The sequence below is a fragment of the Cottoperca gobio genome, chromosome 24, assembly GCF_900634415.1.
Source record: "Cottoperca gobio chromosome 24, fCotGob3.1, whole genome shotgun sequence".
Classification (NCBI taxonomy): Eukaryota; Metazoa; Chordata; class Actinopteri; order Perciformes; family Bovichtidae; genus Cottoperca; species Cottoperca gobio.
Genome location: NC_041378.1, coordinates 11,831,072 through 11,846,937, shown reverse-complemented (window position 1 = coordinate 11,846,937; position 15,866 = coordinate 11,831,072). Strand labels below are relative to the sequence as shown.

At 40.0% G+C, this 15,866-nt stretch overlaps 1 protein-coding gene across 2 annotated transcripts in view; it reads left to right on the top strand.

The window, feature by feature from the left end:
* nkain2 (sodium/potassium transporting ATPase interacting 2) overlaps positions 1-15,866 on the top strand; it is a 70,721-nt gene that overhangs the window by 31,326 nt on the left and 23,529 nt on the right. For both annotated transcript variants that reach the window (XM_029425347.1, XM_029425346.1), the window contains exons 2-3: positions 2,432-2,569; positions 4,304-4,384. In XM_029425347.1, the coding sequence (XP_029281207.1) occupies positions 2,432-2,569; positions 4,304-4,384 (219 nt within the window). The remainder of the gene's footprint in view (positions 1-2,431; positions 2,570-4,303; positions 4,385-15,866) is intronic.

The window sequence follows — 15,866 nt, the reverse complement described above, 5'->3', positions numbered from 1 at the left end:
TTAAATATATATTCATAGCAGACTTCTCAGTGTTTATTTAGCTCTATAGATAGTTATGGGCGGCCACGGCAGCATGAAGAGGGAACAAAACTCTTCCGTCAATACTTGCAACTCCAAATAATTGTCTCTGCAAAATCAACACATATTAAGAGTAATGTGCCTGTGTCCACAGGTGGATGCACGGTGTAGATAAATCTGAATGTAAACACGCCCCACCCTTATGATTTATTTAAGCAGCACAAGTGAAAGGAACATCTCTGTCAGCAGCTTCAAAGCCTGTCGCAGCAGATCCCAAAGGACCCGGGCTAGCCAGCTTGAAGCTCCACCTGTACAGGCGTCGATGCTTTCATCAGCCACACATATCACAAAACTGACATAGCTGCTGCTAGCGACGACGCTCTCTGCAGCTCTCTCTCTTTCTCTCTCTCTCTCCCCGGAGTCATACAGTAGTTGTTGAAAGGCCAGGCGACTTCACATCTTATCTGAAGCTTCTGTCATTTGACAGATGCAAAGGATGCTGGGTTTATGACAGAGGGAGGCTGCGTGTGTGCGTGCTTTGTCTTTTGTCTGTCAGGAGAACTCAGTGACTTAATTACAAAGAGTGATGCACTGAGGCAGCTTAAGTTAGTTGTTTTTGCAGCTGAACCATGTAATGAGAATTTCACATCAAAAACTGAGCGTGGTGCAAATGAACAGATGGTCTGGTTTTGAATATTGATCTTTATTACCAAGGTTAGAAAAAAAGGATTTGTTTTTGCTGACTGACCATTACGATGTGCTTAGTAATAACCCAGATACATTGATATGGTCGTTGCCTCTATAAGTGTACAAACAAATTCTTTATCCCTATTATCACATTTTCTCTCCGCCACTTGTGTTTGTGTGTGATTTATTGCGTGTTTTTTGGGGAGTGTGTGCACGTCCCAGCTGGAGTGAAGACTGTTTATATTATTGTTGATGAAAGAGGGGCCCCCAGGGACCTCCCTAATGGGCTGGGAGGCCTCTGACTTCTTATAATTGTGTGTGTGTGTGTGTGTGTGTGTGTGTGTGTGTGTGTGTGTGTGTGTAAAAGAGAGAGAGGCACAATTGCAGCAGTATATAATTGTCGAAGAGAGGACACACTTTTACATAATAAATTGAAGCCGATACACAAAGACGCACAATAGACAGAGAGGGACATAAAGACAGGGACACAATGTCTGACACACACAAACACACACGCACACATTGTGTTGCCAGCTGAGCCCAGTGTGTCCAATAACAGCAGGTGCTGTCAAGTGCAAGCACAGCAGACCTGCCGTGACATGGAAACACACACACACTCACACACATTCATGGGTGGATGCACATATGTCAGGACACAACACACTCGTTCATACAGCTTCCTCTTTTTGTAACCCTAGAATCCAATAAGCATTATCATAGTTAAAGCGAATGTCGAATAGGTGTAGTTTACACAAGGTTAGTTCCTGTGTGTGTTAAACAGTGTGTGTGACATTATGTGTGTGTGTACCTGCTATTCGGCTGTGTAAGGCTGCAGTGTTGCCATATGGCCTCACATTAGGGCTCTCCAAACTCAGCCATCCAGAAGTGTGCGTGTGTGCGTGTGCGTGTGTGGTGTGTGTGTGTGTGTGTGTGTGTGTGTGTGTGTGTGTGTGTGTGTATAAAGGGAGTGAGAATAACAGGAAATAAAGCCCTTTGTTTTATATGTAAGCTGTGTGTGTTTAAACACTTCTAGTTGACGGCGTAGAACTGTAAATATCTCTTTCTGTAAATCTCTTTTTGGGCTAAATGAAGCTGATAATGGCATTTCCGTCTTTCTTCTTAATGCACCACCTCCTTTGTCTCCTGCTTCATATTCCTCCTTATGTCTTTCTCTTTCTCTGTCTCCCTGTGTGTGTGTGTGTGTGTGTGTGTGTGTGTATGTGTGTGTTAATATATTTAGCAGTGCCGTATCATACGCTGTGCTGACTTCATTAACTATCTCAGCATGAGGCCGCAGTGACTGAATGATAATAAACCTACAGTAAAAACACACACACGCACACGCACACACACACACACACAGTTCCGGGAGCCTACTGGTTTTATTTGCACTCACATAAGACTGCATAACATAACATACAAATAAGAAATGTGGCAAGAGAGGTCAAGAAGGCTCCCTCTACTTAAGGAAAAAAACAAAACAGTAACAGTGGACAAGAATCCTATAAAAACAGAGAAATACATGAAAAACAAAAAATATATAAAAGATATATACACGTACAGTACACGTCAAGAAATAATTAGACATTATGAATACAATGTGATCACAATTTCCTTTTATAATGTTCTAAGGAAACCGAACTCCTGCTGTCACAAGCCACAACTGTTGTTGCTTTTTTGTTTCTTGCCACTAACCTCCTCTTCCTCCTCCTCTTCCTCCTTTCAGGTCAGTGTGTTGGAGCGTCAGGTGATAGATTTCCTGGGATACCAGTGGGCTCCGATCCTGATCAACTTCCTCCACATCATCATCGTCATCCTGGGCCTGTTTGGCACGATCCAGTTCAGGCCGAGATATGTCACCGGAGTGGGTTTTTACACACTCACACACACACACACACACACACACACACACACACACACACACACACACACACACACATTTGAAACAACCATTTTACATATCATTTGGCCTAGATTTAGCAACAGCCTCTCATTCACCTCTCAGCTCTCTACATCCAATAATGAGGACTGAATAATATTGGGATGGAGTGACAGTTTAAGGGTTTTATTTTCTGTCTCACTGGACGTCATTTGAAGGTTTCAAAGCACTGCCATCCATGAACATTGTATCCTAGTCATGACTTTAACTGCACTGTGTGTACAGAACAATGTTAAATATAATGTGTTTAACTACTAATGCCGAGAGAATGCACTGTAAAATAGCAAAGACACATATATATATATTTATCAAGAAATATGTCCAGGACTTTAGTTTTATAATTAATTAATTAATTAATTAATTAATTATTACAGTGGATCCTAGTCTGAAGGAAGTAAAATATTATTTATGTCGGGCATCAGTCAAATGGCGGACCGCTGCCATGACCAATTTTTCATTAGAATGACACTTAGTCTCTCTCTATGAAAGGAGTTTGAAAGAAATGAATAAAAAGAAAGGGAGCTGCTCAAGGCTCTGTTTGCCCTTTTTTTTTTTAAAAGAGGCTTTTTATTCATTTCATTCAGAAGATACTCTTGTGTTTTCTAAGACTTTCAGGATATCAGACAGCTGCCTCTCTGGGTGGAGAGTCTGTATCCATAACTGTACAAAAGCGTACAAAAAGAAAGAAAGGAAAAAGGTTTATGTGCCGCTGAATTATTATTATTATCATCATGATGTCTTTTTAATATCACGTTATAGTCAAAACAAGTATATCTTGAAACCCCCTAGCTACAACCTATTTTATTCATGGTAAAGGTAGCTATTTGTTTCCATACAAGTGCCAAACAAGTTCAATGTGTCTCTGTTAAAGTATCATAGCTATTGCTGATATAATATTGACATAGTAGGCAATAGGACGCAATTTTGATATTATAAGGTTCAGACTTTTGCTGGGAGGAAATTTGATTAACCTGTCCTCTTTGAATTTTTATTCTATACCCCTGAATCATATAGTAAATAAAAGGTTATAAACAGTGATGTGGAGTGGGAGTAGGAATAACTTGCCAAGTGGAATTTATTTGTAAATAATTCATGTGTCGGGAAACTTTCAGAAGTCCCCACAGCGGCTGCAGGTCCTCCACACAGCTCTCCCATGCAACACATAAACCCCACGATACATCTCAACGACCTGCACACGCACATGCACACGCACATAATTAAGTGAGAAGATTGAGATAATGAAAGGGAATGATCCTAGCTTATAAATGATGTCTTACTTCCATCATTCATTTATTAATTCCTGCTCATAACGCCTTGTTACACACACACACACACACACACACACACACACACACACACACACACACACACACACACACACACACACACACACACACACACACACACACACACACACACACACACGTATCTATTTTCTCTCTCCTTCAGGTGATTGGTTGCACTCTTTGCAGTTGTTTTTGTTTCTCCGCATCTGAACAACATCAAAAGTGAAGCCCCTCTCTGTCATTTCTCTCCATCTCCAGCTCACTCCAAATGCGAGACAGGAACATGCTTTTTTTTTAATGCTCCAACAAAGGCCTGTCAGATCTTGTCTGCCTCTCACTCGCTTTCTCATCCCTCTCCCTGATTTCTCTGCAGTACGCAGCCTGGCTGGTCGTGTGGATGACCTGGAATGTTTTCATCATCTGTTTCTACCTGGAGGTTGGAGATCTGTCCAGAGTAAGACAACAACAACTTTCTTGGATTTATTTCTGGACCTTAGTCAAGTATTCTGCAGCTGAAAATAGTCCCTAAAGATGCACTATTTACTCCTGTTTGAATAACGTTTTTTAAAAACGATCTTTTTTAATTAATAACTGTGACCCTTGTTTTTCTAAGCTTCACATTTTCAGTAGGAACCAAAAAACTTCTTGGTTAAGATTTAATTTACTTTTAGCCACAAATGTGCGTCTTCCTTAGCCACGTCACCATATCAATACGATATTGCATTTGTTTAGCATCTCCCATGCATGAAGCAGGAGTTGGAGGACAAGAAGAGGCTGGTAATGCACTTAAGGCTGTTTAGTAACTTAAAACATTTCTGAAGAAAAAATATTTTTGCTTAGAACCATACACAAACTAGCACAAAATCATGCACGAGACCCCTGACAGAACAATGAGCGATCCGAAAGTTTTGTCTTCGCTCACTGACAACGCTCTCCTACGCAGATCAGAAACACAACAGTTTGTCTGTACTCGACGAATGATCATCTGTGAAGTAAAAGAAGTGCCACTCTGCCACACTGTAGCATCTCTCTACTGTCACCATCGAACGGTGTGTATGTGTAGTACACAAACACACGCACTTTCAGTATGATAATAGGCCAGGAATGATGGCCATACTTTGACTGCAAGCGCTGAAATTGCTGAAACGGCTTTCTACCTGTCTCCTCTGACAGCAAGGGTCACATAATTTCAGTGTAACGTTAGCTGCCATAATCAGGAGGTGCAAGACCCTTTCTGTTGACACTTCCACTACACTGCTTACTGACACAGTTACACTTGAGAGGCGTAAAGATCAGGTATGCAGCTTGGAAAGGTGGATTCATGTACACTTTGTATACATCTTGCTACAATGTGCAAGTCACATTAAGTGGCTTTAACGGTAAAATTCTCCCCAACTGATTAGCGATGATGTTTGTTTAATGAAAGCATGTCAGCTTTCGTATTGCACACACACCGATATAGATACGAGACACGAGCTGCAAGACTTTCCAGAAGTTTAGCTCTTCTGCAGTAAAAATGAGTTGATTACGAATACAGATTATCAACTCGCACAATTAATTAAGGCCAATCAGCGCTTCCATAAACAGAAAATCTGTTGATTTTGGCTGATAAAAAAAGATTATGTTTTCCCATCATAATTGGCTCAAAATGACTCTTTCTTTTGGACGGTTGTGTAACATGTCTGCCATGAGTTCAAGAAATCACACAAAATTGCAGTCACAGCACCACATATACAGGTAACCTATCTGAATCCTCATCTTATTTCCAGCTTGTTGATCATCATAACTGTTAGTTTGGACTGAAAGCGCTATTGCCACATATTCTTCTGCTAGTTTTTCTGTTCCCTCTGGTTCTCACTTACTGTTCGATACACTGGTTGCCTCTCTGTCTGCTCTTCCCACACACACACACACACACACACACACACACACACACACACACACACACACACACACAAACAAATTGTGAGCATTGTTAACTTTTGTTGCCATCCAAACTAGGGCCATAAGTTTTACAGTTTTATAAAAAAGTCCCCATGTTCTATCTAGAAACCTGCAGCTTCATTGATGATCTCTGATTTTAATGATATTTACACCTCTCACTGTCCCAGAGGCCTAGTTTAACAGCTACAATAACTTCCACACTACAGCTGGGAGGACAGGGAACTGCTGTTTGCTTTTTATCACACTGAAGATACAAGCCGATGTTGGAAGGCTAGAGAGCACGTTAGAAAAGCTGCTTAATAACGGTTGAAAGGTTAATTGAATAGAATGAAATTCATTTCAGCCACCATATTTATCATTTATATTCTGTAATTATATGCGTCTGATATTTCTCTTCATTTTATTAGACAAAAAAAGCCCTTCAGATCCAAACCACCACATCTGGTTTGTAACGAGGGTGAAGCTAATTAGGGACACCTTTATCAATTAGCTGCTGACCAATCAGCGAGAGGCACACTCGCAACCAGACGCTAAACAGCTTGTTTTTATGACCAGAACAGTTTGTATGCGCCTCGCTCAAGGGCACATCAACCTTGACCCAGTTGCTCACCGAGTGGGGACCACAAATGCCCGATACACCCCCCCCACCCACACCTCCCCCACCCAGATTCACCAGCTGTTGTATGAGATACGAATCACCTAGCGTTCCAAGGCTTGTTTACTGACCTGAGAACTATTATTACACCGGGCCACGTGCTAAACAAGTATGGATATGTCTGTGATGGTTGCAAACTCAACTCAGAACAAAGAAACGCCCCAAATAGATGATGACACCAGAACCTTTTGTTCACAATGAAAACAAAATATATGAAATGTATTAAGGCTGCGGGAGGCAACTTTGGAGAAACCAGGTTGAACTAGATTTTGAAAGTATTCAACGATGAAAAGAATATTAATTTCCCAAAAACACCTTGAAAAATGCTTCTAGAAATTGCCTACCCTAGCTTTACAAACAAATCAACCAATTTTAATGTAAAATTGTAAAAGACTATTGTAAAATAACTGTTTTAATGCAATAGTCATATTGAACGATCTGCATGTATATGTCTTCTCCTCAAAGGTTGATTGTCTGCTTGATTTGACATAAGCAGCATCTTATATCAGAAACGTTCTTGGAAGAAACAGAAGAATGCATCTCCAGTCCCTCAAAAAATCTGCCAAGAAGCAACAAAAACAGTAGGCGAAAAAAAAAGAGGAAGATTTGCTGGCCAGCATGCTAACATTTATAAAAAAAATATGATAACTATCCAATATTTTTGCTACTCGAGCTAAACTCAGATGGTGAACAGTATTTTAGTGAATACTAAACCAACGCGATAGACAAAAACAAAACCTGTATCCACTGGTAACTTCACACATCTAAGATGCGACAAGCCTCCGAAAGAAAAACAAAATGTCTAAAACTAAATGATCAAATGTCTAAAATGAGACCAAAATTAATGTATATATTTACATCTAAAAATGACCACTGTACTATTACCAGCAGAATCTAACATCACGACAGCCTCGCAGAAATAGACACACTTAAGCTTTGGAACAGAAATGATCAAAAACCCATGGTTTTAGATAGAAATCAGTATATACCATACATTTATGTATCCTACTCAGTGGGGATCAAAATAACCCGTTGGTATTTGATAAGGGTGATGATGGTGCGCTCTGTGCTTGAAGAATTGTGTGACAGAAATGAAAATCTCTTAATCTCCCCCTCTATTGCTTTTTGATGCCGCTTCCCTCTCTCTATCTCTCTCTCTCTCCCTCCTCCGGTGCCTCGCTCTCTTCGTCTCCGTGTAATTCATCCCTCCTCTCCCTCTGCTCACCCTATAATCAAGTCTTTTTCATGCTGTTTTGCAAAGTGCCATGTGAATCTGTCCCGTACTCCTCTTCCGCCTCGCTCATCTTCACCTTCTCGCCTCCTTTTCACGCTCCTCCCCCATGTTTCCAATGTCAAGACTTGAGGAAATGTGTCGCCGTCAAGAAGGCGCCATTATTTATGGCCAGTAGCGACTCATAGTGCGGGGGCTTTATGTATCGGCCAGTACCAAGTGCCAATTTAATACATTACTTTATACACTCAGGCCATTACCTTCGGGGTCACAGGACAAAAGTGGTTGCGACAGACTCAATTTTTCTTCATTACAGAGAATTGACATCTTTGTTTGTATGAAAGAGACAGAGAATCAGCCGCCACTTTGATTCATGCCATGTTATCAGTGATTCGTACTGTAGCTTTGATGTCATTTTCCCGTGCCAACACTCTGTTTTATCCAAATAGAACGGATATCCAGGTTGTCTATCCTGAGTGCCAGCAGTGTGAGTTTGACGGTCAGGGAGGTGTAGGGATAGCAAAGTAATGAAGTTACATTGTGGAAGTTGTATTAAAGAACATATTGCAGACAACAATTGAATTCATTTGACTGTGACAGACATGTTTGTTGTGAAATGTGTCAGTTTAAGTGTGCTGAACGCTCCTCTCAGGCTATGTGATGCTCAGCAGATGAACGGCAAATATTCCCGGTGTAATAGCGTGGGAAGGTCAGACAGATTAGGGCTATAAACGTTTGAAATTTGCCGTATGACATAATTTCTTCTCGCTAAGGAAATGAAACCCCAGACAGTGAGTGGAAAGGTGGGAGAGACAGCGAGGAGGAAATATGAGTCCGCGTTCGTCAGCTCAGTTTGAAGTCGGACGCCCAGATGGACGGACGTCGGAGGAACAAACAGATCATCATGATTGAGATAATAGTGGCTTTGATGAGACATCATGTCATGAGTCACTGACATTGTCCCGCGCAGACGGTGGGGCTGTAACTCAATGACACAGTTTTTCTTTTCATCAATTATTTGGAGCTTGACAGTTTGAGCTTGACATTGGAAACTGCAAATTGACAAAACAATCTCAACTCAAGTGTCCACTTACTCACTTGTTCTGAAGCTTTCGACCATATCACACAGCTCTCGTAGAAAGTGCTCCCAAAGAGTATAACATTTCGGCTAAACAACTGAGTGCTAAATTGCTATATCAGCAGTCTTGTCGCCACATGTTTGCCTTCTCAACCGCTTGCATTTAAACTTTATATCTAATGTGTTCCATTGCCTCCCATAAGGCCCCTGTAGAGCCCCAGCTGCAAGATAAGGTGTACATCCTTTCTTGACAGTAATTTGAGTTTAAGCCACAAATTCATACCATATATCAGTCTGTCACACTCCCAGCCTTCCTGCCACTCACCACTGCACTATCTAATATAGCACCAATGCCATATAAAAAAGATTTCTGGTTTGGCATCCCTGACAGATTTGGAGAGGAAACCGTCTCTATGTTGCAAACACACACTTGCATATTCACATCAACTCTCCCTCTCTCATATACACACACACACACACACACACACACACACACACACACACACACACACACACACACACACACACACACACACACACACACACACACACACACACACACAGCTAACTGGCAGTAGTCCACTGTGTCATACAAAAGATGCAGCCACCCTCTGGGCGTCAGATGACGCACAGATACAGACACGTAGATACACACTTATACCCCGCTCAGCTGTCAGTCATTTACTGAAGGTGGGGTGCTGTGTGGGAGTGTTATCCCACATGCTTTTTTGCGTACTGTTTTTGCCAGCAAGTGTGTGCGTGTTTACTCTGCCAGCAGTTGGAGAACCTGTCATTCATGTTATCAAGTGACAAGAAAACATGAGGGACACACACTTGCATATGTGCACAAAACCAAACGGTCTCAAAAATATTTTGAATCCCATATTTGGCCATTTCAGTCGTGAAACTCACAGTAGAGACAAAGGAGAGAGACTTTTTTTATTTATTATTATGAGTATTATTTTTTAAATTGTATTCCTTTTCTTTTAATTCCTTTATTTTTTATATTATATATTTTTTTATATGTGACTCTTTGCTTCGGCAGCATGTTTGATCCATAACATCATGCCATTAAAAGCCAATTAAATAGACATTTGAAATTGAAAGAGCGAGAGGAATAACTCTAGGGAAAGTGGTAGAATGAGAGATAAAAAATGAAATATGACGGGAAGAGAAACTAAAGAAGACTTAAAGATTTGGGGTAAAGAAGGCAGACATCAGGGAAACACAGCAGTTTAGACAGGCGAAGGTATGATAGGAGCTATAAAAGATGACATGTTATGGGATGGAACCTCATGCGAATCGGTGTCTCTTTCAAGAGAGCAGAGGAGGGGTATGAGGTGACATGGGAAAAGAGAAGAAGTACAAACGCAGAGAAAGTTCGTGCAACAAAACCTCTGGGGAAGATAGGATCGCTTATCCAACAGAGAAAAAAGATGTCTCTTTCATATCAATTTCATATCAACATCAATAGCTGCCGTTGTCAGTGCAGGAGCAAGCTTTTTACTGCAGGATAAATTGTAGAAGAAATATGACAGTAAATCAAATTGCAAACCAACCAATTAATCTTCCGAGGAAAGTAAAAAGAAAAAAAAACCAACAGATTGCCGGGGCCAGTTTGAATGCTAATAGTCACTTCATTTTACTCCCCTCAGTATTCACTCTGCCCCGTCAATTGAGACAATGAATCAAAAGGATCCCCCACATTTAATCATAGACCTTCTAGTTAAAACATCCACCCTGATTCACTGAGTTAATGCATCAACCCTGACAATCAGTTGATGCATTTGTTGAAATCATGGCATGAAATTGCATTTTTTTCATCAACACGTCTCTAGTGGGACATTCCTACCAGCCAATTTTATCATTTTGAGCCCTGAGCCAATATTGCTGGTGATTCGATTCGATTATTCATTGTTACTGTATAGTTTCATGTGCAATGACAAGAGTTGGTTTTTTTTACTTGTTAAAATAGAGCAAGCTGATTGAACACAGATTAGCTGTATGCCGCAGTAGATAATGCATTTGATTGACTTCCCATCCGCAGTCAAACTTGTTCCAGGGTTCGGGTGTTTGGTGTTCATTTCAAGCCTTGATTGTAATGGATTTAGCCTGGCTGTGTAAGCAGTTAGGGTTTGTTTTATTGTACATGCTACAGAAAATGCTAAACCTGCCTATATTTAAAAAAAAACCCTTTTAATGTAATGTATTTTTCTGGAAGTCAAATGAGCTTCCTCAGAACTGAGTAAAACCTGAGGAATGTCTTTTAATTGAAACGAAAGTTCCAGTGTATTAAGACGTGGGTCATATTTTTGTAGTTTTGGCCGTCATTTCTATTAATTATGAAAACATTTTACACATAAAATTAATCTGGGAACATGGCAACATTGCTATATCGCAGTGAGAATCATGTCTACAACAGATCATTTTACCCTTCACCTGCATTTTCTCTTTACCAAAGTTTAGCTAATCAGGGGAACGTGGTTTCTTTCCCTAGTCAGATTTCCTTTTAGAGATGTCTCCAAAGTCCCAGATATCAGCCCTCTTTAGTTCCAATGTTTTCACCAGCTAGTTGCTAAATGTGTCTGTTGTTTGGTGCTAGGTGGGTAGATGTGTACTGTCGGTTTATCAAAGCATTTTGGCTCAAAAACAGCTGCCTGAAAGTGAACCAAAACATTGCGTGCTAAAAAACAAAACAATGAGCTAAAAGTTACCAAAATGCTCCTGAGTGGAACTGCAGAGTTGGAAGATGTTTCTCTTTGTGTTCATCACTACGAGTGGCACCTTTCACATAACACAGTCTTTTTTTATCCATTGTTAATATACAAATATTGATTACAGCAGCTTTAACATACAGCTGCTGATATTCGTCTGTCTTCCATTCCTCTTTCAATGTACATCTGACTTATTACCTACGGTGTGGACTAGCATGTGGATTTCACCTGGTGTGCGGGTAGTACCACTATAATTAGCCCCACCAATCTGAAAGATCGAAGGTGTTAGAAAGGTTATGTTGAGGCATTTGCCTAGAGATGGTAATGGGTTTCGGGTGGTTCAGGTCAGGGTTAGGATTTGGAAGGGACTTCATCTCTACCACAAACCCCCCCCCCCCCCCCAGCACACACATACACAAACAATTCCCTAACACCCCCAACCAATCTGATAGGAGAGAAGTGCTTTAGGCATTATGGGTTAACGCCTCATCTAACACCCATGGGAAATCACAGCAAAACAACGTAGGGAGATGCACCGTGACTGATGATGTTGGTGTGAAATAACACAGACAGAGTGACATAGAGAGAGACAGCAGAGAGAGAGAAAATGATAGAAAATGGGCTAGAGCCACAGATAGAGATAGAGGTTCGGATAAATAGAGTGAAAAATTGACTTTTGAGAGAATAAAGCTAATGTCGCCCACTCACTGATTTTCTGCCCTTTAGTTTGATGATCTGCTGATCTTTCTGGCTGCCTGCCGGACCGACTGAATGTCTAACTGCTGCTGTTGTCTGTCAGGATGTCAAACTGATTTTTTTATTTACAGATTGTCTGCTTCACTATATGACTGTTGGAGCTTGCTATTGCATTTTTGGAGAATGTAAAAAGGTGTTATATTATGTGCGAGTCGGTGTGTGTTATAAGGTGTGTGTGTGTTTGCGTACAGGGAGCTGATGCTGAAGCAATCCTGGGGAAAAAACTGGCACCCCCTCCCTTATGGCCTCTATTCATCCATCCAGAATATATATGGGCCTGGAGAGTAAAAAACACAATTATCTCAGCACTTCAAAATTGCCTTGAACGCTGTTACTTAAGGTCTGTATTTTCTCTATTAGAACCAATGCATTGACACATTTGGTAATATCCTGCCTGACAGTGTGAACTGTGAACTGAACATTTGCATATCCTGTAAAAAAACAGCAAAAAAAACTAATTTTGTTTACGTCACATCTGCTTTGATCAGAATTGGACACTATGTCGCTGAATAATTCATTTCCAAGTGCCCCGTTTTCTTATACTGCCAAGGTTTAGAGCTTTATTTATTTATTTTGTCGTAAACACACAACGTTTGCTGGATTATGTCTGTTTTTATTTTAATTGCTAACTGCTCTCAAATGTAGCTCCAGGTAGCATTAAAAGGGCATCAGGGGAAATACCATTTTCACTGGTCTTTTCCCCCTCCATCCCTCCATCTCTTGGGAGTGGAAGAAAAATAAGAAGTGGGAAATTGAGGGGAAATAGAGAGGGAGGATAGAGAGACAGGGGGAGATAGAGAGGGGTAAGAGAGAGAGACACGGAGAGAGACAGAGAGAGAGAAACAGATGTGGTTCATTGAAGCGGCACTAGCCCAGAGTTGGAGACAAAGACCTGAGAGCATGAGAGTATGATCCTCAACTAGCACACTGGGGGGGGTGTGTGTGTGTGCATGTGCGTGTGCGTGTGTGAGTGTGAGAAGGGGAGGGGTAATAGGGGAGACACCTGGAAAGAGGAAGAGAAATATGTGGAGAGACTAACAGTCAGAAATGGTGCTTGGTAAATAACTCTAATATACACACTCACACAGTTAGACACATTAATACAAGTCTAGCCAATATGTCTTGGTTTGAGGTTGCAAGCCAAACAAGCCCATTCATCACCAAACAGATTAATATCTAAAGATTATTTTGGAGCTATGGCTTCATCATCTTGCCGGGTTAAATGCTGCAATGCTAAATAAATTCCAGCATATAAAATCAATACATCAGTGCCAACACACAGCTGCAATTTAATTGTTTTGTATTCCACTGACTGCTGAGTGTGAAATAATTTGAATTTAGCTTCCAAATCCTTTGTGCGGGATTTGAACACTAAAGTGTTCATATTTGGATAAAACATTTTTTATTACAAAAGCACTATCTTCAAACATTAGTACTATACTTACTTTGGAAAAATGGGATTCATTTTGAATGTGTTTTTTAATCTTAAATTATTTTTTTTCTTCCATCGGTGGTTATAGAGGCTTGTTCTCACGGCTCGCTGCTGCTGGATGAAAATAAAGGAGATAATACAGTTTTTTTTATCATTATTACCAGTCTGGTTCCAAGCTTTATTACAGACCCTGTAACCTCAATGAGCTCATGCGCAGGCACAGGATCTTCAGTCACAGCTGAATGGAAAAGGAAATGCAGAGAAATGTCTTTCTAGGTCTCTTTTGTTGTTGGATTTGATTTGTGTTATATTGATTATTGGCTTAGTGAAAATACATACACAACATGACATCTCGTTGCCGTAGCTTCAGTGCAGGCACAATGGAATGTAAAGCAATAGTAAGACATTTTGGGAAATACGCTTTTTCTTAATTTCTTGTCAAGACTAAGACGCCACTCTCTTCAAACATCAGTGTTATTACTCTTCTCAACTATATATATATATATATATAATTCCTTTAAAGTACACATATTGAATCTGAATAGTAATATTTGAAGCCGATAAACAATTTCAACACATTTTTAGCAAAGTGATTAGACTTACCTTTTCTTGTTACTATTGCTCTCTCCACCTACACAAACCTTTTGTTAGTAAGATTTAATTATTCTATTTGTTATTTATATAAGCTCTTTTAAAAAGGCCCTCTGTGCTCAAAGCTACATATAAATTAAATAATGCTGCTTTGTTCTTTTTCAAGTTGAATAAAGTGGCAGCTTATTTATTTTGTTCCCCATATTCCGCAAGTGGTTAGCACAACCCACGTCACCGAGATAACGGGCACATTCGTCACGTTGTGTCTTTTCTCCTTGCCTTCACAACGTGGGAGAACTCTGCTGAATTAGCAATGCACCCCGCTTTGCCTTGATGACCAAATGCCAAATTCAGCTTTTCACTGATAATTACTTTTTTGTTTATGTGTGTGTGTTTGTTCGAGAGGCTCATTAGAAAAGCATTGACAGAAACTGTACTAAAATAATTATTGCCTCAGTCTCAACCCCATTTGAGAGAGAGAGAGACAGACAGACAGACAGAGAGACAGAGAGAGAGACAGACAGACAGACAGACAGACAGACAGAGAGAGAGTAAGAGAGACAGAGAGACAGACAGGAGTAGGAAAGAAAAGAGGTGAAGAAATATACAAAGAGAGGGATAAAGATTTGGAGCAAGGCAGTGACAGCAAGGGACAGAAGGAGGGAGAGTGATGGCAGAGAGGGAGCCAGAGAGAGAAATTTACAGAGATTTTACTCATTAAAAAGAGGAGCACAACAAGGGGAGATGGCATTAATCAAGCTCGGAGCTAATGAGGCATTTACTCATTACGCTGAAATAGAGAGAGGCCAAGAAATAAAAGGAGGGAAGACAAAGGGGGGGGGGGGGGAGAGAGGCAAGAGAGACCACAGTATAAAGTAATATAAAGGAGAACGGGGAAAAATGAGGTAAGAAAAAGAACAATATGGTGGGAGGTGAGAAAGTTAAGTACAGATGTGGTAGGAAGATCAGTTGGACAGGTAAAGACTAAGTGCAGTATATATATATATATATATATATATATATATATATATATATATATAGTGTAGAACCAGATAATACTGATATAAGAACTGAACCCCTCTGGTTCTATTTAAAGATATTACATTTAATTTCATTAAGCTGACGCTTTTGTCCAAAGCGACTTACAATAAGTGCAAACAACCATGAGGATACAAGTATATATGTATATAAATATATATGTATGTATGTGTATACGTATATAAATATATATGTATGTATGTGTATACGTATATAAATATATATATATATGTATGTGTATACGTATATAAATATATATATATGTATGTATATATATATATATATATATATATATATATATGTATATATGTATGTATGTACATATATGTATGTCTATACATATGTACTGTATATATACGCATATGTGTATATATACATGTATGTATAAACGTACATGTATATATACAGTGTTTCCCTTAGCATTGTCTTGGGGGGGGGCGCTGCGGAGGGGAAGTGTTAGCTGGTGCGATCTAAGTCTCAGTGAGAGCAAGGAAGTC